Source organism: Ovis aries, chromosome 17 (genome assembly GCF_016772045.2).
Source record: "Ovis aries strain OAR_USU_Benz2616 breed Rambouillet chromosome 17, ARS-UI_Ramb_v3.0, whole genome shotgun sequence".
Lineage (NCBI taxonomy): Eukaryota > Metazoa > Chordata > Mammalia > Artiodactyla > Bovidae > Ovis > Ovis aries.
In genome coordinates this window covers 72,470,969-72,491,082 of record NC_056070.1, presented here as the reverse complement: position 1 = coordinate 72,491,082, position 20,114 = coordinate 72,470,969, and the positions used below count along the sequence as shown (strand labels likewise).

The window sequence follows — 20,114 nt, the reverse complement described above, 5'->3', positions numbered from 1 at the left end:
GGAGCTCGCCTCGGGCCCTGGCACCCCTCCTTGGGCCTCAGGGCAGGGCTTGAACTTCTCTCTCTAATGGGTGGCGGATGAAGATGTGGGACGAACCTCTTTTCCGTTGAGGCAGTCCGCGTGCAGGTCAGAATAGTCTCCAGGCACAGAGCCCCGAACCGGGCACCAGATGACGGGGCGGTCCGAGCGCAGGTCGGAAAAGAATTTCCAGACGTAGAGCATTTTAGGAGGCAGTGAGTTTATTAAGAACAAAGAGCAGAAATAACGTGGGCACCGTGAGTGCAGTGGCCCGAAAACGCCCGACAGTCTTCCTCTCAAGGGAGAGTCGACAGTGTTCCTGAGTTAATGCCAATTTTTATAGCCTCAAGACAAAGAAAGTGCCTGCTGGAAGGCTGGTGTGGAGTGAGCAGTTGGGGAGCCACAGGGTGTTCCCTGGAGTGGGCCTCTTTGCCTACTGGGGAGTCAGGCGGCTTGCTAGTGATGATAGGGAGGAGGGGGCTTTTGGCGATGGTGATGAAGGGGCTCCGTCAGCTTCGGAGTGACCTGGGTTCCGGGCTCCCCTTCCGTGGCCTTGGCGTAAGGCCTCGCCCCTGAGGTCTTGGGGGCAGGCCTCAGCGTCTCCCGCCTGGCGAGCCCTTCCCGCTCTGTGCTGTGCGCGCTGGGGCTGTGCTTCAGAGGGCCTTGCCCCTTCCGCTGCGGGCCTGGCATGCCCCCTGCCGTCCTCCGCGCTGCTGCGGTTCGGGTCTTACGCTGGGTGCAGGGTCAGCTGCCAGCCACAGGCTTCTGTCCCGCAGTGGCTGAGAAAGAAGCCTGCACACGTGGGCAGCACCTGGACAGGTGGCCTGGGAGTGGGGCAGGGCTGCAGAAACCTCCACCCCCGGGAGGCCCGTTGGCTGATGGTGTCGTGGTGCCCAGATCGGGCATGTTTCCTTCAGTGGCATGAAAGCCTTTGGGTGGGCGGAGGGCATCCGGTCCCCCTGAGGCCAGGAGCTTTGGCACGGGCCCCAGAGGGAGGGGCGGGGTGCTGGGAACGTGGTCCCTGTCACACCTGGGGCGGCCGCCGTGAGGAGGGGGGTGTCAGGAGAGACGGGAGCATGGGCGGGAGTTTCCAGCGAGACTGTTCCCCGACCGGCTCCTCCACACCCTGCGCTTCCTGTGTCTGTGCCTGACAGGCTCCTCCCGTGACCTCAGCGTGACCCCGTGAGGTGGCACCGTCCCATCCGCCCTCTGCAGGAGCGGTGCACGGGCTCCTGGAGGTGGCGCCCTGCACGGGGTCCCCGGTGGGGGTCTGGGTGGCCAGGGCCCGTGGCCTGAGCGCACGTCCAGCTCACGTGCAGGCACGCGCACGCCGCGTCGGGCGAGGTCTGAACGCTGCCTGAGCGGAGCTCCCCACCGTGGAGGCCTGGAGGCGGAGGCCACCACAGAGCGGCCCGGGCGTGGTGAGCCGCGGGGTGAGGATGAGCCGAGAAGGGGAGGCCCCCAGGTGTCTTCTGGGCTCCGGCTGGGGGACGCGGGGGCCCGGGTGGTGGGTCAGGTCTGGACCAGAGGCCAGTGGAGCTCTGCCTGGGCAGAGGGGCGGCCCCCCGTCCCCCCGAGGATGGGTCTGCTCAGTCGCCTCTGTCTGAGGTGCTTGGGGTCTCAGAGCCCACTTCCGTGTGGAGCCCCTGCCGCGCGCTGCCCCGGCCTTCCCGGCGCCTCTTTCTGAGCCTGGCTGCATGTGTGCTGGTGCGTGGGTCCCCTCCGCCCTGGCTGCCTCTCCAGCAGGAGCCTGTTGCTGCCTCTGGGCCTGGCGCAGGTGCAGGCTCGGGGAAGGAGGCAGGAGGTGGGAACTCTGGCCTCACGTGGGGAATGAGCTGCCTGGCACCGGGGTGGCTCCGTGGCGTCTCCTTTTCTCACACGCTACTGCACACCTGTCTGTCTCAGCGTGCAGCGGCTTCCTGGGATTTCTTTCCTTCCTTTTTCTTTTTTTTTTTTTTTTTTAATACTCAATCATCTGTATTCCTGGGATTTCTTTTGGGATGACAGGTGTGGTCCTGCGGCCCCCTGCACACTCGTGGTGCCCGGGGTGTGGGTGTGTTTGGAACTGTCAGAAGCCCACGGTACCTGCTGGACCAGGCTTGTTGGATTCTATTGTGGGGGTGCGGGGTTCTTTATCAGCGAGCCCAGCTCTGGGGAGAAAGGCGGGGAGACCCATCCTGCAGGGAAGAGGGAGGCCTGTGAGCAGGGGCCCGGCTGGGGGCCCCTCCTTCCTGACAGGTGCATACCTGGCCTTACCTGTGTGGGGCTGCGGGGTGTGTCCTGCCACCCAGAGAGACTCCAACGCAGCTGTGTGCACGGCTGTCGTCCTGCAGGCCGTCGCGTAATGGAGACCTGGCTCCGAATGGGTCTCTTGCTGTGTGTGTGTTGGCATCTGTGAGGTCAGCATCTGCCTTGAGCTGGAGGTTGATGAGGTCGGGCTCATCTCCTTGGTCCCCCTGGGAGGACCTGCATGTGGGAACTTTGCCTTGGGGGGGCTAAGGTGACTAAGCGCCGGAGCTGGGAAGGCAGGAATCGGAGGCAGCCGCCACTCTGCCGTCGACTGTGATACTGGTGAGCAGCCCTCGCCTGGCGCCACTGCCGGCCCGAGCCAGGCGGCTGCTTTCTTGCCAGGGTGACCACCATTCAGGGCCCGGCCGCCTTTCCTTGCTGTACTGAGGGCCCCTCCCTCCGTGGCTGCCCTGGGCCTCGGCCAGGCTGGCGGGCAGGCCGCCCGTGGGCCCCGGACGGCTGCTGCGAGGCCGCTAGCCAGGGAGCCTGTGCCAACGTCTCTCCCCCTTTGTATTCCAGCGAAGATGCTATGAGGAAGGCTGGAGTGGCCCACAGCAAGTCCAGCAAGGACATGGAGAGTCACGTGTTCCTGAAGGCCAAGACCCGGGTAAGCCTGGGGCGGCGCGGGGGGCAGGCGCCAGGCCGCGGGGGTGGGGCGGCCGCCCGCTGCTGGGTGCTGCTCTGCGTCTGGGGGACAGCTGTGGGAGGGCAGCGTGTGGGCGCCCAGGCCAGCCTGTTGGCACCCTGTCCGTGCCCAGCTCCCGTGAGTCCTGTAGGGTGCTGTTGGGCCTTGGCGGCTCCTGTGGACAGTGCCCCGAGGCAGAAACACTCTGTCCTCAGGCCCAGACCTCCCCAGGGGTCGGGCCCTGGCAGGTGGGCCCAGAAGGGCTCCCGCCCCTTTCTGCGTGACGCAGGTGATGCTCGCGGAGGGTGGGGCCCTGGCTGGGGGCGGCGGATCGAGTGATTGGGGCGGGCCCTCTGTGAGTTCTCACAGGAACTGGGGCCACCTGGGCGCCCCGTGACCCCTCCTGTCATTGTGAACGCTCCCCAGGGGCAGAGCTGCTGGTCGCAGTGAAGTGGGACAGACACACGGAAGGCGGCTTGTCTGGGCCACCTGGCTCCGCCGAGCGCCAGGCGCCCAAGCGCGGGGCTGCAGCTCTGGGGCCCTCTGTGTCGAGAGCTCAAAGCAGTACTTACGGTCGGGTACTGGTGTGGGTGAGCCGGCTGTCGAGACGCACAGAGCTCCATCCGGGAAGCTTGAGCCTGTCTGAGTGTTGAGATGAGGTGAATACTTTCTGAAACGGGAAGGTAGAGCTGGCTGGCCTGGGCTTGTAGACCAGCACACACGTCAGTGAGCACGTGTGGGTGGAGGCTGAGCCGCCCGTGCACACAGAGGATGGTGAGCATTTCTTCTTTATAAAGCCTGTCAAGCGCTGACTCACACATCGCACAATTCACCCAGGAGAGTCTGCGACTCAGTTGTCTTTAGGGCCTTCACAGAGTTGTGCAGCCATCCCCATGATGTGTTTCAGAGGATTTTCTTCTCTTTCTTTTCCTGTGTTTGATGGCACCGCTTGGCTTGTGGGATGTCAGTTCCCGGGCCAGGGACTGAACCCAGGCCCTGGCAGTGAGAGCCCGGAACCCTGACCGTAGGCCCCCAGAGGTCTCCCCAGCGCGTTTCCCCGGGAAGCTCTGCGCCCGTTAGCCTCGCTCGCCGTTCTCCTCAGCCCTAGGCAGCCACCTGCCTGCCTCCTGTTGCTGGCGGTGTGCCTGTCCTGTCCTTTTCTCATAAATGCAGTCGTAAGGTACGTGTTTCCGCGACTGGCATCTTAGAAAAGCATTGCCGGCGTTTATCCATGAACCGTGTTGTGGCGTGTATTCCACTCCTCCCTGTTGTCGGGTGATATTCCATTGCGTAGGTGTAGCCCGTTTTATTTATCCATCCATCTAGTCAAGGCTATGGTTTCTCCAGTAGTCACGTATGGATGTGAGCATTGGACCATAAGGAAGGCTGAGCACCAAAGAGTTGATGCTTTCAAACTGTGGTTTTGGGGAAGGCTCTTAAGAGTCCCTTGGACTGCAAGGAGATGCAACCAGTCAGTTGTAAAGGAAGTCAGTCCTGAATATTCATTGGAAGGACTGATGCTGAAGCTCCAATACTCTGGCCACCTGATGTGAAGCGCTGACTGATCAGGAAAGACCTTGATGCTGGGAAAGATTGAAGGTGGGAGGAGAAGGGGGCGGCAGGAGGAGATGGTTGGATGGCATCACCGACTCAGTGGACGTGAGTTTGAGCTCTGGGAGACGACGACGGACAGGGGAGCCTGGCATGCTGCCGGCCCTGGGGTCGCGCAGAGCCGGACACGGCTGAGCAGCGGTGAGCCCCTCAGTCGGGGCGCACCTGCTCCCGCTTCGGGCTGTTGCAGCAGTGCTGCTCCGAACGTCTGTGTGCCGGCGTGCCCGGGCACGCGTGGATTCATTTCTCTTTGGTGTCTGCCTGGGCAAGAAGTTGCTGGATCAGATGGCAGTTCTGTTTAACCTTCTGAGGAGTCGCCAGATTGCTTTCGAAGCAGCTGCGCCGTTTTCCGTTCTCGGGGGGTGCGTTTTGTCCCCGCTGCCCCGTGCCTCAGCGGTGCTTGTCGCCGGCCTACTGAGGCCTTCGTGGTCGTGCGAAGCGGTGCCTCACGTGGCTTCTAAAGCTGATTGGTCCGTGGCCGCGCTGGGTCTCCGTTGCCGTTGCAGCCTTTCCTGAGGCGCGGCGCGTCGGGGGCGCCCTCTGGTTGTCGTGCGCAGGCCCCTCGTGGCGGCGGCCTCTGAGTGTGGAGCACGGGTGCCCGTGCGTGGGTGTCGGTGCCTGTGGCTCACGGTGCTGGAGCTCAGGCCCAGCGGCTGCGGGGGCAGGCTCCGTTGCCCTGGGACACCCGGGATCTCAGACCAGGGATGGCACCCGTGTTGCCTGCCCTGGCAGGCCCATTGCTAACCACTGAGCCGCCAGGCAGCCCCTCGCTGTGGCTCTGACGTGCATCCCCAGCTGGCTTGCTATGTTTATCGGTCATTTGTATGTTTTCCTTAGAGAAGTGTTTGTTCTGACCCTTTGTCCGTTTTGAAATTGAGTCATTCGTGTTTCTGTTGAAGAGCTCTTTTCAAGGTTTGGAGACGCGTCTCACATTGAGTGTGTGATTTGCTGGTGTTTGGGGGATGAGATGAGCTGGGAGCCTTGGGCGCTTACTGGATGGTTTCCTCTGGAAACGCTCCCCGTGTTGTCTAGCACTGCTGGTTGCTGCTGTGTGAGGAGCTGCCCTGGAGAGTCGTGGCCTAGAGTGGTGGTGGTGTCCCGACTCTGGGTTGGGTGGGGGGTGGAGTAAACACCCCTTGCAAGGCCCAGGAAGCAGACGCAGCACTGGGGTGGCCCAGCCGCACAGCTGCCAGGGGGCTTGCCCGGGAGGTCCCCCCCCCCGGGGCCTGCGGTCAGAGCCTGCCAACTTTCCTTCACCTCCTCCCATCTGGCAAAGCAAATCCAGGCATCCAGTTTAATTCTTAACACCCGAATTCCAGCAGGTGGGTCTGCTCTCTGTCTCAGAGAGACTGAGGGAAGCAGAAACCACAGTGCCTGGGGGTGTGTGATCACCGCTGGCGCACTCTGAAGCCTCGGCGGAGGGGGCCAGAGAGCCGACCTCTGTGCCGCGTGTGTGAAGAGGCTCATCACAGGCGTGTGCGTTGCTGATACTTGCTCATCATTTGGTTGTTTGTTTATTATTTTTGTTTTTTTGAAGTTCAGTAACTTTATTGGACCATCAACAGTTCTCATCCACAGTAACCGCAGATTTTTGAAAGTGGTGACAGGCACATAGGGAACCCGCCTGTAGAACTTGTTCGGTGGGTCTCCGCCATGTCTTCTGGACAGCTGCACGCGGATCCGTGTGGGGCGCTCTGCAGCCCCTTGGCCCACAGCTCTGTTGGGCCTGGTGCTAATGCACACGTCAGGGGGTCCCCCCTTCATGGTGAATTTCCCGTTTTCTTGGCGTGCCCAAGGGGCACGCTTCTTGAAACCCACTCCATAGGTGCGCTTGTGAAAGTTGATGGTATTCTGTCTGGTCACCGCCTCGGTGACGGCGGACCACCCTCCTCTGTGGGAGTTTTTAGACGAGGCTTGTATGTTGCGCGCGGCCCAGCTCCTGTGCGTGGTGTACGGTCCTGTGCACAGGTAGCGCGTGTCTCTGGTTTGAAGCGTGAGTTCCCATGGCGGGGGCCAAGGTGAAACCCAGGCACCAGGGAGGCCAAGAGCATTGGACTTGGGAGGCATCCTGGAGGCCTGTCAGAGGCAGGCCAGGGGCGCACAGGTGGCCTGCTGGTGGGGACGCAGGGCGTGGCCTGGGAGAGGGGCGGCGCGCACGGCTGAGCAGGAGGCCCCGTCTTCTGCAGCCCTGCCTGTGGACCCACAAGCCCACGGTCGGCCTTTGACTGAACCTGAAGACGCCTTCTGCTGTGCTTGTTTGATCAGGAACAGTTATCGGACGAGAAGAGCACAGCTGTGCACACTGAAGACTGCAGACGGCCTGAAAAGGTCAGCATTCTCGCAGAAGCTGCGGACGCCTGCCGGAAGGGCCTGGGCGTGGCCGGGGCGGCAGGGCCAGAGCTGCCCCCCGCCGCCCGCCGTCGGGGGTGCCGCCCGGGCCTCCCGCTGCGCTACGCTGCGCCGGCAGGCTTCTTTGGTGCTCTCCGCGGTTTTCGGTGGCTCTGTTCCCATGCTGAGAGGGTGCTTTAGGAACGCTCTGTGCAGTCCCTGGGGCATGGGCCAAGCGGCACGGGGCACCAGCTTGCTGGCTTTCTTGGTTCGATCTTAGTGTTCAGTTTAGACTGGGCAAGGAGCCCGCAGCCGTTTGTCACGCTGATCGGTCTTTGTGTGTCTGGAACAGTTTGCGTTGTCTAAAGGTGAGGTGCGAAGCTGTGTGGATGGCGGCAGGGCGCTTGGCAGAGCTCCGGCCTGCCCTGCGGCTGACGCAGCTTCCCACACAGGAGGGGCTCGCAGGCAGACTCTGTGGAAGCTGACAGACTGCTCCCGTGGGAGCTCCAGGGCCTGTCCCCGCCAAGTCTTGGAAGAGAGCAGCTTTAAAGTTAAAAAAACTTAAAAGCTCTTGTGTATCAAAGGACATCAGGAAGAAGGTGAAGAGGCCTCTGAAGTTGGGGAGGCACTTGGGAACCGTGGATCCGGTGAGGGACTGGAGCCCACAGTGTAGAAAGAAGCACAGCTCCATGACAGAAGAGGCCAGACCCCCAGCTCAGACTCAGGCAAGCAGCGTGAACAGACGTCTCCCCGAGCAGACATTGGGATGGCCAGGCAGCACGTGAGGAGACGCGCAGTGTCAGCAGTCACTAGGGAGGAGCAACTCCAAACCGCCGCGCAGTGCGGCTTCACATCCGTGATGGCGGTGATGACAACAGACGAACACGGCTCACTCACCTGAGGAGCGCTGGCGAGAAACTGGAAGCACCGGGCGTCGCTGGAAGGAGGGTCCGGTGGAGCGGCCGCCGTGGGAACGCTGGCGATTCCCCAGAAGTTAAGCAGGGGCCCTGTGTGCGCGGAGCGTGTGCGCGGAGCCCGCTGGCATCACGCCCTGCAGCCAGAAGGTGGGGGCCCCACAGCCAGGACGTGGGCTGGCCGCAGGATGGGCTGTGCGGCGGGAGGGAGCACGGATGGCTGGCCCAGCGCGGCTGGACCTGGAAAGCGTCAGGCTGAGTGCAGGGACGAGGTCGCCAGAGGGCACGCGCTGTGCGAGGCGTCTGCGTAGCGTGCCCAGAGTGGGCCGGTCTAGAGAGACAGGGTGTTTGCTTCTTGCGGCTGCTGCGCAGGTCCCACAGACCCGGCGGACTCCAGGCTCGTGACTTCGGCCTCAGGGCCCAAGGCTTTCCCCTGGCAGCCATGTTTGCAGCCGGGAGTTTATCGGTTTGACCTGTTTGCTGCTTGTAGACTTTGGGAGCCTGATGCCCTTTTAAAATGTTACCCTGTCTCCCTCTTTCGGCCCAGGCCGACAGTGGCTCTGCCGTGTGGCACTAACCCTGTGGGCCTCGTGTGTGTGACAGACTCCCTGTCAGATCAGGGGTCCCCACAGACCTTTCACCCCGTACTTTCATCCCCCGTCCTGGCGTCTGTGAGGTGACCCAGAGGATTCCTCACATGCCTCGTCTCCTTGGCCCTGGCGGTCTGTCCAGCCACACCCTCAGCCTTCTCTCCAGAGCTCACATTCCTACAGTGAATCTCCTGGTTTTCATGTTGGTTTTTTGGTGACTCAGACAGCCTGGGAATTTTCCAAACGAGGCCCAGGTTCCTCTCCGCGCTGCGTTTCTTCCCTGGGTTCCCTTCTTCCTCTCGCGTCTTCCTGCAGGCTGGCCGGCCCTCCCCCGCTCTGTTCATCGCCACGCGGCCCGCGGCCCGTGCGGCTAGACGTTTGCCCAGGGCCGCAGGGCTTCTCCCGGCTTTCGTTTCCGGTCACGCATTCTGCTTTCCCCAGAGCCCTCCCCAGAAGTACCTGGCACATCTGCCTCTCTCCCAGCGTCCTGTTCCTGATGACATCTGTGTCTTGAGGACGACGTGAGCGTCCTCAGTGACAGACTGCTCAGCACCATGTTCCCACCAACGACCTCCCCGAGGCCTGGCTCGGTCCTGCCTGCCCCGTATTTCCTGTGACCTGGGTGTTGGGTCCGGGGAGCGCAGTGTGCAGGGGTTGTGTTAGCAGGAGTGCGTGGGAGGTGGTGCCTCATTGTTGTGTGTGGCGTATGTACGGTATTTCTGGGTGTCTTGGTGTTCCCACAAGGCCACAGTTGGTCAGGAGTTGGGACAGGGACAGCCTGGCTTTTTTATGAAGTATCCCGTCCACTTACCAGCTAATGATTCCATCATTTAACTGGGCGCCGCAAACTGGTAATCGTCCTGAGTTCCGGCTTTTCCTCTACATTTATTAGGTGAATTTTCTTGCCAAGAAAGGCTTTCTTTCATCCACCAGGGCTTCTTGGTTGCCTGAACCGCAGTCTTTGGGGACCCTCAGGGACCCCTCTTTGTGGAACGGTGGCCGGGGGGTGCAGTTCAGCCGCTCCGCTGCTCTTAGCTCAGGGTCGGCTCTTGCTCTGAGGAGCCCGTGTTCCTGCGGAGGGCGAAGTGGACCTGGCGGCTTGCAGTGTGGGCCTGAGGCTGCTCAGTGCTTCCGCACCTGTTGGAGTCCTACGGAGGCCTGTGGTTTCGAAACGACAGCGACCTCAAAACCCCATCATTTCACACTGATGCCTCCAACTACGGCGTTTCACTTTCGTTTCAGGCGTGCATCTGTTCTCCGAGGCGAGTCTCTGGCCTGCCGCTGTCGCCGGCAGGATTGCTGCTTTGAGGGCTTGCAGAGTGGGCAGGCCAGTGTTGCCGCTAGTGCTGGCCGCGAAAGACGGAATGCGGGACGACCTTTAGGGACTCCTCCAGCTGTGTGGGCCCTTAAACGTGTACCCTCTCTCGGAGGACGTTCTTGCGCTCTGTGTTTCAAGATGGTCGGTCCGAAAATCCCTTTTCCCTGTGATTCAACACCGCCTCGTGTCGACTCCTACGCTGGCTTGGCTCTGCATTTTTAAAACTTGTGCTTGTTCTGTAGTTGGGCTTTAGCTTCGGTTTGGTGGAAGATTTGTCTACTTGCAGCGTGAAAGCTGCGTAACAAGGCAGCAGGCCTCCTTCTCGGCGCTCGTCCTGGCCTCCCTGGGGTCTCATTGTCAGTCTGCAGCCTTCCCTGTGCAGATGGGAAGCGGAGACGTGTTCAGACTCCCCGAGTCTCATCCCGAAGGTCTGGCAGTGGAGCCTCTGGTGTGTAGCCTGGGCCGCTTCAGCCGCAGCCTCAGTGTCCCGCTCCTGCGTCCACTTGGTGAGGGGAGGCGTCCTCCGCCCTGGCCGAGATGTGGACGGGCTGGACCCAGCGTGGGAGCCGCGGGAAGCCTGGCCGCGCCCCTGTCCTCTGTACCCTGTGTCCCCGCCCCCCCGGTGTGAGGGGGCGCGGGTGGGTCTGTGGAGTGAGGGCTGCGCCGTGCCCGGCCACACCCAGAGCCAGGGTGGGGGGTGTGCGCCTTCTCGCCTTTTCGAGGCTGCCCTGGGAAGGGTGCCTTGGAGCAGGAGCGGGCCCGTGACCCGCGCGTCTGCCTGGGGGCCCGGAACTCGCCCGCCTGGGGAGGCCCGTCTGGACAGGAGGTCAGGCAGCCGCCCTGGGGGCTGGAGGGGCGGACCATCGGCCCACGAGGGCTTGGCCCACAGGAGCACCCTGTTCCGGCCGCGCCCTGCCCCCTTCTCCCATCAGGCGGCCACTCCCCTCTCTGTTCCCTGAGGTCCCCAGAGCCTCTGCAGCCCCGGCCGTGGGCAGCCCCAGTGGGTGTGGACCGCGGCGCCCTCTGCCCACCTGGCTCCATGCACTCCTGGTTCTGTGCCAGGGGCTTTGGGGACACACGCCTGGGCCTGCTACCCCGTGTCTTGTGTCTGGCGCTGTGTTTTGCCTGAAGCGTGGTTGATCCGCACTGTTCCTGTCTCTGCAGCAGGGTGGTTTAGCTGTCCTTTCCCGCCGCAGGAGGTCCAGTGCGGCTGTCTGCGCTGCGTGCCTCGTCCATCCTGTAACCGCCTCCCCTGCCGGGCCCGGTGCCCTAGCCCACCCCTTCCCTGCCGCCTCCCCTGTGGCCACTGCAAGCCTGCCCTGGCACGCCTGTGAGGCTGTCTCTGCTTCACAGGCCGTTCGTGTGGCATATTTTGGATTCTGGACGTGAACGGTGGCACGTGGGATTTGTCTTCTCTGGCTTGGCTCCGCGGGGTCGCCTCCGGGCCCCTCCGTGTTGCTGTGGCTGGCAGTCTGCCGCGCGCGCCGGTGGACACTCAGCCACTCCCCGCCGGGCTGTGCGCGTCTGTCTGAGTCGCACCGCGGGCTCCGGGGTCGTGGGCCTGTTTTCAGTTTGTTTGAGGAGCCTGCACGCCGGTCTCCGTGGTAGCTGCGCCGGTTTACGTCCCCATCAGGGTGAGAGGGTCCCCTTTCTCCACACCCTCTCCAGCACTTGTTCTTTGTGGATTTTTAATAAACTGACAGCTTTGTAACCGGCGTCCTCTCGATTTTGAAGTAGAAAAAGCTCAGCAGATCCTTTTGAGGTTTCTCTGACCCAGAAGTTGGCCTTACAGAGTCAGCTCTCGACCTGGCCGGCTCCCCATCCCCATCTCCTCGCCTCGGCCACCTCGTTTCTGAGCTTCCTTCGGCCCCCACTTTCCTTGCTCCCCACTTGCCAGCCGGCTGCCCTTCAGGGGCCGGGCTGCTCAGGTAATCTGGGGACTTCTTTCCTCCCAGAAATTGAGGGGAGTCAGGAGGGGGCGTGTTGAGCACCCCTTCCTCACAGCCCCACTCCTTGCTGCCTGCCCTGCGGCCTCCTGGGCCTTTCCCCCGTTGTCCTCTGATTCCCCGGCTGAGGACAGGCTAGCGGCGGTTTGAGATGGATGAGGGCTCACAGGGTTAGAAAGTGAGCTCTGTGTCGCGTTCTTGGAGGCCCCCTTGGTGCATCGCCTGAGAGCCGTCCCTGTGCCCTGCGGCGGGTCCTGGTGAGGGCCAGCTGCGGCCCGGTGACTTAGGAGGGGCTTGAGAGAGCAGGCGGGCCGAAGCTCTGCCTTCTGTCTGCCTCGCGGGGTGGTTCAGCTTCTCTGAAAGAAGAGCTTCGTCACAAACATGCCTTCGTTGCCCCTAGGACAAGCTCACAGTAGTGATTTCCCGGGAACGCCCGGCAGTGAGTGTCCTTGGTTACAAAGAGGACAATCCGTGGAAGGCAGGCCCTGCTGGGCGGGTCCAGCAGCACCGGGAACCGGGAGGGCCGTGGGCGGGGGCCTTCACCTGCCTCCCTGAGTGGCGCTGTGCCCTCTTGCCCTCTCCCCGACCTCGCAGTGAGTTCACCAGGGGTGGGGGTGGCCAGCCAGATTTGCATGGAGATACCACCTCAGTAGCGCAGCGCAGCAGGCCGTGGGAAAAGCGGAAGTGCTTCTCCAAAGAGCCGAGACTAAAGCGGCCGGCCCTCCCGGCCTGCTTCCGAGGTGCCCTGTGACGCTGGGCAGGCCCCGCTGTGGAAGGGGGGCTGTCTGAGGCGCCCCCCACCCTTGCAGGGTTTACAGCGGGCTGGAGGAGCAGCGGCTCCCGCTGTCTGGGCGGCTTCCTGGCTTCTCTCTCTGTCTGCCTTTCTCTGGCCTGTGGGAGCCAAGCTCTGCCGGCCTTTCCCGAGGGATGGATTCCAGAAGAGGCCGAGCTGGACCGATGGACAGACAGCGCAGTCGCCTTCTCTGCCCCCGGGAGGATCTCAGAGGGGCTGGGGCGGGAAGGGGCGTTGCTCCGCCTCACTTCTGCTCTGAGCTTCAACTGTTTCCTGTTTCTACTTTTAGGACGAATACCTTTCTCTGGTGGCCAGGCTCATTATTCATTTTCGAGACATCCGTAAGTAGAACGTCACATCTCTGGATGGTGTGCTCACCGCGGGAGGGCTGTTTGGACAGTGCCAACTTTCTGGGAGCTTCTTCACGGCTTCAGGCTTGGTCCCGTGTTTCCCAGCCTCCCAGAGCTTCAGCCTGGACCCTGCTGGTGTGGCCAAAGGGAGGTGTTAGTGTGCGGGGGTCTGTGCTGGACAGGTCCCGCTGCCTGTCTGCTTGACCTCCCCTCTTCAAGGACTGCCACTTTGCTCTCTAGGCGGTTCCTAAACGCGCAGAGTCCACCCTGGAACACACACTTCCTTCCCTGATATCTGGGTTTTTTTCTTTGACCCACGGAGACTGGACCTAACCGTGTTCCCGTCAGGCTGGACGCTACTGGGGCCAGCTTCCTCAGCACATCCCGCGTCCTGCCCTGATGAGGCCTGGCCTGCATCCCGGCTCCCCTCGGGACTGCTCCGGGCTCCCAGCCACGGCGCCTCCTGCCGGCCCGCGGTGTGCGCCCGCAGGAGGCGGCACCTCCCGCACAGCCCGGTGGGGCGGCTGCGGCTCCGCCGTCCCTCACCGCAGGCGCCGGGAGACGCCGGGGCCCCGAGTCCCTGCAGGACCCCTGCGCCCTGCCTCACTGAGCTCTTAGACTGGCCCCCCTCTCTGCCATGTTTGGGGCGGCCCCGTGGTGCTGGGATCAAGAGGAGCCACCACCAGGAGGCTGGGGCCTGAGCTGCCTGTCCTGGCAGGGGCTCAGCCTGACAGGCCGCAGGGCCCCTTGGGAGCTGGCCCTGGCACTTCCCTTGTCAGGGATGCCCACAGCGGCCTCACCCCAGGAGAGGGTGGAACCGCTGTGGCCGCTCCCCGCCAGCGCCAGGGAGGGCTGGGTCCAGCGTCTAAGCCGTCCGGGACAGACTCAGTTTCCTCACCCAGAAAACGTGGATGCCGCCCCGGAGCGGGCTGGAAGCAGGGCTCTCAGCCCCCGGCCACCCTCAGCCTCCCGTGTGTCAGCACTGCCGGGGGCGGGACACGCACACACGTGTTCACACGCACACACGTGTTCACACGCACACACGTGTTCACACGCACACACGCTGAAGCCCTCGGGTGTGTTTCGGCTAGCTTCTAGGCAGAGTCGGGTCAGGGTTAGTGAATGACCTCTGGGCAAATGCTTCCTGCGCTGACTTAGCATGGGAATAGGTGATTATAACATAGTAAACAGTTATACATTAAACATAAACAGTTTTAATTGTTTACTTTGGTTTCTCTTCTTTCTTCTTCTTTTTACCATAGATAACAAGAAGTCTCAGGCATCTGTCAGTGGTAAGAGTTCCTCCTTTCTGAAGTTCTTCCCCAGCTCGGAGTGGGCGGCAGGGCCGGGACGCTGGGAGCTGTGGGCGGGGTCACTCTGCTGGGAGGAGCAGGTTCCCAGAGGGACGCCACTCCCGCCCCCAACCCCGACGCCAGGCCGCCCCGTCCCATCCCTCCTGGCAGACTCGCTGGCGGTGGAGGCTTGTCTAGAATGGTGAGCTCCCTGGGAGACCACCGGAACACACGGCGGTGCCCTCAGTGTAGTCGTCCGTGGTAGCGTTTCATAGAGAGTAGCCGTGAATCCACCCTAAGTTACAAAGTTTCTTTGCAAGTTGTTATCATTAATTTTAGTTTTTAATTACAAGGTTTTATCACATGGGAGCCCTGTTGATTTAGCCCAGGTCTCGCTGAGCAAGCCACCAGTGAAGGGGTTTAGGTGACCCCAGCGCCCAAGCGGGAGTAGCCGGGGGGGGGGGGGGGGGGGGGGGCGCTGCTGGCCTTTCTGGGCTGCTCGTGCTGGGGGGGCAGGGCGGGGTCAGCACGCCCGGCCAGAGGGCGTCTAGGTTCCGGTGTTGGACTCAGCGCCCTGGGGCGCTGGGTTCTGTGGCAGGGTGCTGGCCGGGCCGCTCCGCCTGTGGGTGGCCGTGGGCCTGCTGTGACAGAGCCTCAGCTCCTCCCCAGGCGCTGCCTGCTGCCCGGCATCGCAGGCCTTCCCCCACTGGTTCTCGGGGCTCTTTCCCGAGAGCTGCTCCTCTGTGGGGTCCTGCCCAGACTTAGCAGAGGTGGGCTTCTGGTGCGCACGGGACTCGTCACCTCTCTTGGGGGAGACCGGCTCCCAGGCTCTGCTGACTGGGAAAGGGCCCTCGACGCTGTTTTCTCTGGGTGTGCCGCTGTGTCTCACCCCTGGGCGGGGCCTCCATCCAAGAGGGGCGGGGCCTCCATCCAAGAGGGGCGGGGCCTCCATCCAAGAGGGGCGGGGCCTCCATCCAAGAGGGGCGGGGCCTCCATCCAAGAGGGGCGGGGCCTCCATCCAAGAGGGGCGGGGCCTCCATCCAAGAGGGGCGGGGCCTCCATCCAAGAGGGGCGGGGCCTCCATCCAAGAGGGGCGGGGCCTCCATCCAAGAGGGGCGGGGCCTCCATCCAAGAGGGGCGGGGCCTCCATCCAAGAGGGGCGGGGCCCCCACGGGCTGGCTCGCCCCAGCCCTAGGCCTGCTGTGGGCTGGGCTTCTGCCTGGAGGGGCCCTGGCCTCTCCGCGTTTGGGGCACTGAGGGCATCAAGCCTGAGGTGGGAGGAAGCGTGGACCCAGTAAGGCTTCCTGGCCCAGGAGCCTGGCCCAGGTCGGGGGGCACCACCCTGAGACACAGACCCTGTGCCCCGCAGACCCCATGAACGCGCTGCAGAGCTTGACGGGCGGGCCCACCGCGGGAGCCGCCGGCCTCGGCCTGCCTACCCGGGGCCCGGGCCAGGCCCTGGGCGGGATGGGCGGCCTGGGCGCCATGGGCCAGCCAGTGCCACTGTCGGGGCAGCCGCCCCCGGGCGCCTCGGGGATGGCCCCCCACAGCATGGCCGTCGTGTCCACGGCCGCTCCGCAGAGTGAGTACACGGGTGGGGCAGGGGCCGTGCAGCCTCTGCCGCCAGAGGGCGGGGGCGTGGGGGGCGGCCTGGTGCCCCAGCCCCGGGGCCATGCTCTGCCTTGGGGCTCCTCCGCCCCACCCCTCCAGGGGCAGCAGTCGGCTCCAGGACTGGCCCGGCCCCAGGCCTCGGAGGGCAGGGAGAGGGGCTGCACTGCGCTCCTGGGCCCCTGGAAGGTGGCGAGGAGCCGCGCCCCGCGTGCCCCTCCCCCAGCTCCCCACCGTAACATCCCAGTTGAGTCACCAGAGCCGCCACGGTGCCGTGCACGCCGGCCGTGTGCACGTGTGCGGCTCTGGGAGGTCTTGTCACGTGTGCAATGGAGTCAGCACGCCGAGCCTCCCCGCTAGCTGCCGTCCTGGCTCCGCCCTCCAGCCCTGAGCTAGGCAGTGTTCTCGGCCTCAGTGGTCTCTGCAGGTGTTGCCTCAGTGGGGCCGTGCGATGTTCATGGTTTTGAGACTGGCTTTTTCACTTGGCGTGATGCCCTCAGAGCCTCCAGGTCGTGCCTGCCGTCCTTCCCTGCTCACTGCTGAGGAGCCTTCTGGGGCCGCGGTCCTTTCATTCGCCCAGCCTTGGAGGACAGGCAGGTTGTTTCCGTTTGGGCTGTTAGGCTAAAGCCAGTGTGAGTGCTCGCGGACAGGGCGTGGTGTGCCTGCGTGTCCAGCCTCTTGGCCCTCGCGGGACCCCGTGAGCAGGGCCGCTGTGGCCCCAGCGCGGGTTCTCTGCCCGTGTCCTCGGTCTGGTCCCCTCGCTTCTCCGAGGCTGGCCGCACCGTCACGCCCCAGCCACCCCCGCCCCCGGAGCGTCGTTTTTCCTCCTTACTGAGTCCTGCCTTGTGACACCTGGCTCCCTGCTTGGCTTTTCACCTTGAGCTCCGTGTCCCCGCTCAGCACAGGCGCACAGGGCGGCTTTCAGAAGGCTGCTCCGCCTCCTTTTCGTGTGATACTCTGGTACACGATTGAATTTCTCTTCATCACAAACTTAGGTTTTATAATAAAGTACAGGTCTGAATTGGACGAGCTTAGTGTGAGTCGCAGCCTCACTCCCGAGACCCTTGGCCCAGCGGGGAAGTGCTGGTGCCAGCCTGCACCCTCCCTGGCCCGACCTTGGCCTCATCCCGTTGTCAGCCCCGGAGGGGCCTGCGCTCCTGCGCGGCGCGGAGGGCGTTGCTGTGGCCCCTGCCCTCATGACTCACTGCTGCCCCCACAGAACCCCCTGTGACCTCTGGGGCCTGGTCTGCCTGAGGTAGGTGTGTGCCCGAGGGCGCTTGCCACCCTTTTTCACACCTCCGAACACTGCCATGGAATTCAGGCTGCTCAGGCCCTAGTGCCACGTCCCAGAGTATAGGCCCTGGGTCCAAGGTTTGACCAGGGCACCCAAAGGCAGTCGAGAGCCCACTAGGCACCTCCAGGTGGCCTGGGTTAGTCACAGGAAGCACACTGCTGACTCTGGGTGAGGCTGGGCTTTTAAACTCGGCATATTTTTGTGTTTTGAAGAGTTTTATGTTGTATGTTTGAGACCAACTTTAAAAATCCGCGCTGTGTCTGGCTTTTGGGAAGATGGGTGCCTAGGGGCCCCCGCCCCGGATGGCTGGGTCCTGGGTGGCCTGTGTTTGGGCTGCAGGGTCCGTCCATGCAGGAAGGGTGTGGCGCCCTTGGCATCCCCAGCTGCACCGGAGACAGGGCTGGACTGGAGGGGAGTCTCCAGGGCAGGCCTATGGGGATCGCAGATCCAGGTCAGGCAGTGTGCGTGGTCAGCAGACAGGATCCACCTGTGGACCTTCAGGGCCTCAGCTTTGCTGGGTGTCAGCGCGCGTGCGGGAGGAGGTGGGGTCCGGAGGGAGGAGCGCTGTGAGGCTGTGTCGGGACTGGCCGAGCAGAGGTGACCAGTAACCGCAGAGAGCCTGCAGGCGTGAGGGGAAAGCTTCTGGGAGAGGCAAGTGGGCGAATAAGCAGGTCAGTTACAGCTGGAGAAGGAGCTTGTGGGCCGGAAGCTGCCTTTGAAGGCGTTACCCAGCATGGAGCCTAGAGGAGAGGTCGTGGGAGCAGGAGGCTGAGACACGGAGGCTGAAGTCAGAAGTGCGGCTGGCGTCACAGGGCGGCCCAGAGCGGAGGGGGTGAGGGGTGGCGGCCGGGGGGCCCAGGGCTCCACGCGGGTTCCACGGGCACCACACCCCAGCCAGCCCGTGTGCCGCAGGACACCAGAGCCCAGAAGGCGATCTCAACAGCCGTCTGTCAAGGCGGGAGCATTCGGCAGACTCAGGGATGGAGTCAAAAGCCGCTTGTGATGTTAGCGCCCCAGGTACAGAGCCGCCAGCAGAGCCGAGGAGGCCCTCCCTGAAAGGGAGGTGAGCACACGGACATGATTTCTTTCCCTCACCACCTTCTCTGACCTCTCAGACCATCCTTCCCAAGATACCAGGTCTAAACAGGCAGAGCAGCATTTTCCATGCAAGGGTATCCACGGGCGTCAGGCCACGCCAGGGACTCTCAGCAGCTTTGCACCCTGGAGGCTGTTTGGCAGTGTGGGACGGTCGGGCTGTTGCAGCTCGCGCGGGCGGGCTCCTGGCCTCCGGCGGGCAGAGACCAGACGTGATGCTGGGTGTCTTCCGTGTCCGGGCGGCCCCCGGCACAGCGTGCTCTGGCCCGTGTCGGGAGGAGCACGGCTGGGAATCCTTTCTGTAAACAGATTATCTCCGTGCCATGGTCCTCGGAGCTGCCCTCCACAGGCCCCTGGTCTGTGATAGGTCGTTCTGTCCGGAGTCCAGTGTGGGGCGCCTCTTGCAGCCGAGGAGAGAGATAGAGAGCAGCAACAGAGCCAGGGTCCCTGTGGGGCTCCCGAGGCTGCGCCCCGGGCGCTTTCTGTCCCGCCTCTTCCTGCAGGTGAGCGTGAGACAGACAGGTGCCAAGCCAGGCCGTGTCAGCAAGAGGGGGTAGGTAGCGTGGACCCAGGCCTGTCGTGTGCATAGAAAACCTACTTTAAAAAATATTTAGAGAGGAGTCTAAGGTCCTCACATTTAGGGAAGAGGTCTAAATATGGATAAACTTTATACTTTTTAAAGTTAACCACATATAATAATTGTAAGGGTCGTTGGTAAAACAATAGAAACAGTCTCAATCCCACATCGATAGGAGAGACTGGGATGGCGTGGACACTGCAGACAGAAACCCAGACAGCATGTAGAAATCGGCCCAAGCGTCCAACAAAGTAGAATTCAGAAGAGGAAGAGAAAACGTCAGTTATCTGTCAGTGAAGCTGAAAGAGTTAGAAGGGGAAAGACAGATACAGATAAGCTGAAAACTATAGGTAATTGCTGTGAATGTGAAGAGAGGCTTTCCTGCTGAGGCTGGATGGAAACGAGAGGGGAGGGTGCAGCTCCTTCATCCCGACGGGAGACCCCTGAGACAGCACCCTGCAGCAGACTTCAGACGAGGAGGCGGTGGGCCAGCCTCCTCCCAGAAAGTCAAGCAGACAGAAGTGATGCACCGGGAGAACCGAAGGATGTGGTGGGAAGCGTGCTCAGGAAGCGGTCTGCACACCGATGCTTTCAGCTGAAGGACAGAGCCGTGCCTGCTCTGTGCTTTATCCAGCGTTCACAGTGGCCGTGTCAGTAGAGACGGGGTCAGCTTGGCAGCTGCTGAGGGCTGGCACGAGGGCCTGTGGTGTTGGAGCTGCGCCAGGTCGTGACCGCTGGGGTGGCTGAATGTCACCCGGTGAGACAATGGCGTAGAGCTTAAGCTGGACGCTCAGACGGGCGCACACCTCCCTGCGTTAGGGTGTTGTAGCTTCACAAAGGGCCACCGTTGCGGGAAGCCAGACAGAGGGCAGTGTCTGTGTTGCGCTCCATCGCTGCCGAAGTGCCTAGAGCTCCCGTCGGGCTTCCCGGGTCGCTCGGCGGTGAAGAACCTGCCTGTCAAGCAGGAGACGCAGCTTCCGTCCCCTGGAGCAGTAAGCGGCGACCCACTCTAGCATTCTTACCTGGAGAATCCCACAGACAGAGGCGCCTGGAGGGCTACGGTCCACAGGGTCACAAGAGTCAGCTGGGACTTGGGAGTTCACGCACCCTTTTTTGCGCACTGGGAGTGCAGAGTTCAGGAGTAGGTTGTGGCGTCGAATTGGAACATTTTCATCACCTGGAAAGACAGCATCACTGAAGATCTTGTGAGCGATTATCCCTTCTGTCTTTTTTGGCTGTGCCACGCATAGCGTGGGATCTTAGTTCCCCAACCAGAGATCAAACCCATGTCCCTTGCAGGGGAAGTGCCGAGTCTTAACCACTGGACCACCAGGGATGTCTCTGACTGGTGGTTTTTATCAGCATTTTTTCTAACCACCATGAAGTGGACACAACCCAGATGTCCATCAGCTGATGGACAGGTAACACAAAACGTGGGGGATCCGTATGGTGGAGTACTGTGCGGC

At 62.6% G+C, this 20,114-nt stretch overlaps 1 protein-coding gene across 3 annotated transcripts in view; it reads left to right on the top strand.

Annotated features, from left to right (window-relative positions):
* MED15 (mediator complex subunit 15) overlaps positions 1-20,114 on the top strand; it is a 42,062-nt gene that overhangs the window by 11,896 nt on the left and 10,052 nt on the right. For 2 of the 3 annotated variants that reach the window (XM_042234211.1, XM_042234210.2), the window contains exons 2-5: positions 2,827-2,914; positions 12,722-12,773; positions 14,045-14,074; positions 15,444-15,656. In XM_042234211.1, the coding sequence (XP_042090145.1) occupies positions 2,827-2,914; positions 12,722-12,773; positions 14,045-14,074; positions 15,444-15,656 (383 nt within the window). The remainder of the gene's footprint in view (positions 1-2,826; positions 2,915-12,721; positions 12,774-14,044; positions 14,075-15,443; positions 15,657-20,114) is intronic. The other variant, XM_060400876.1, reaches the window with a different exon arrangement.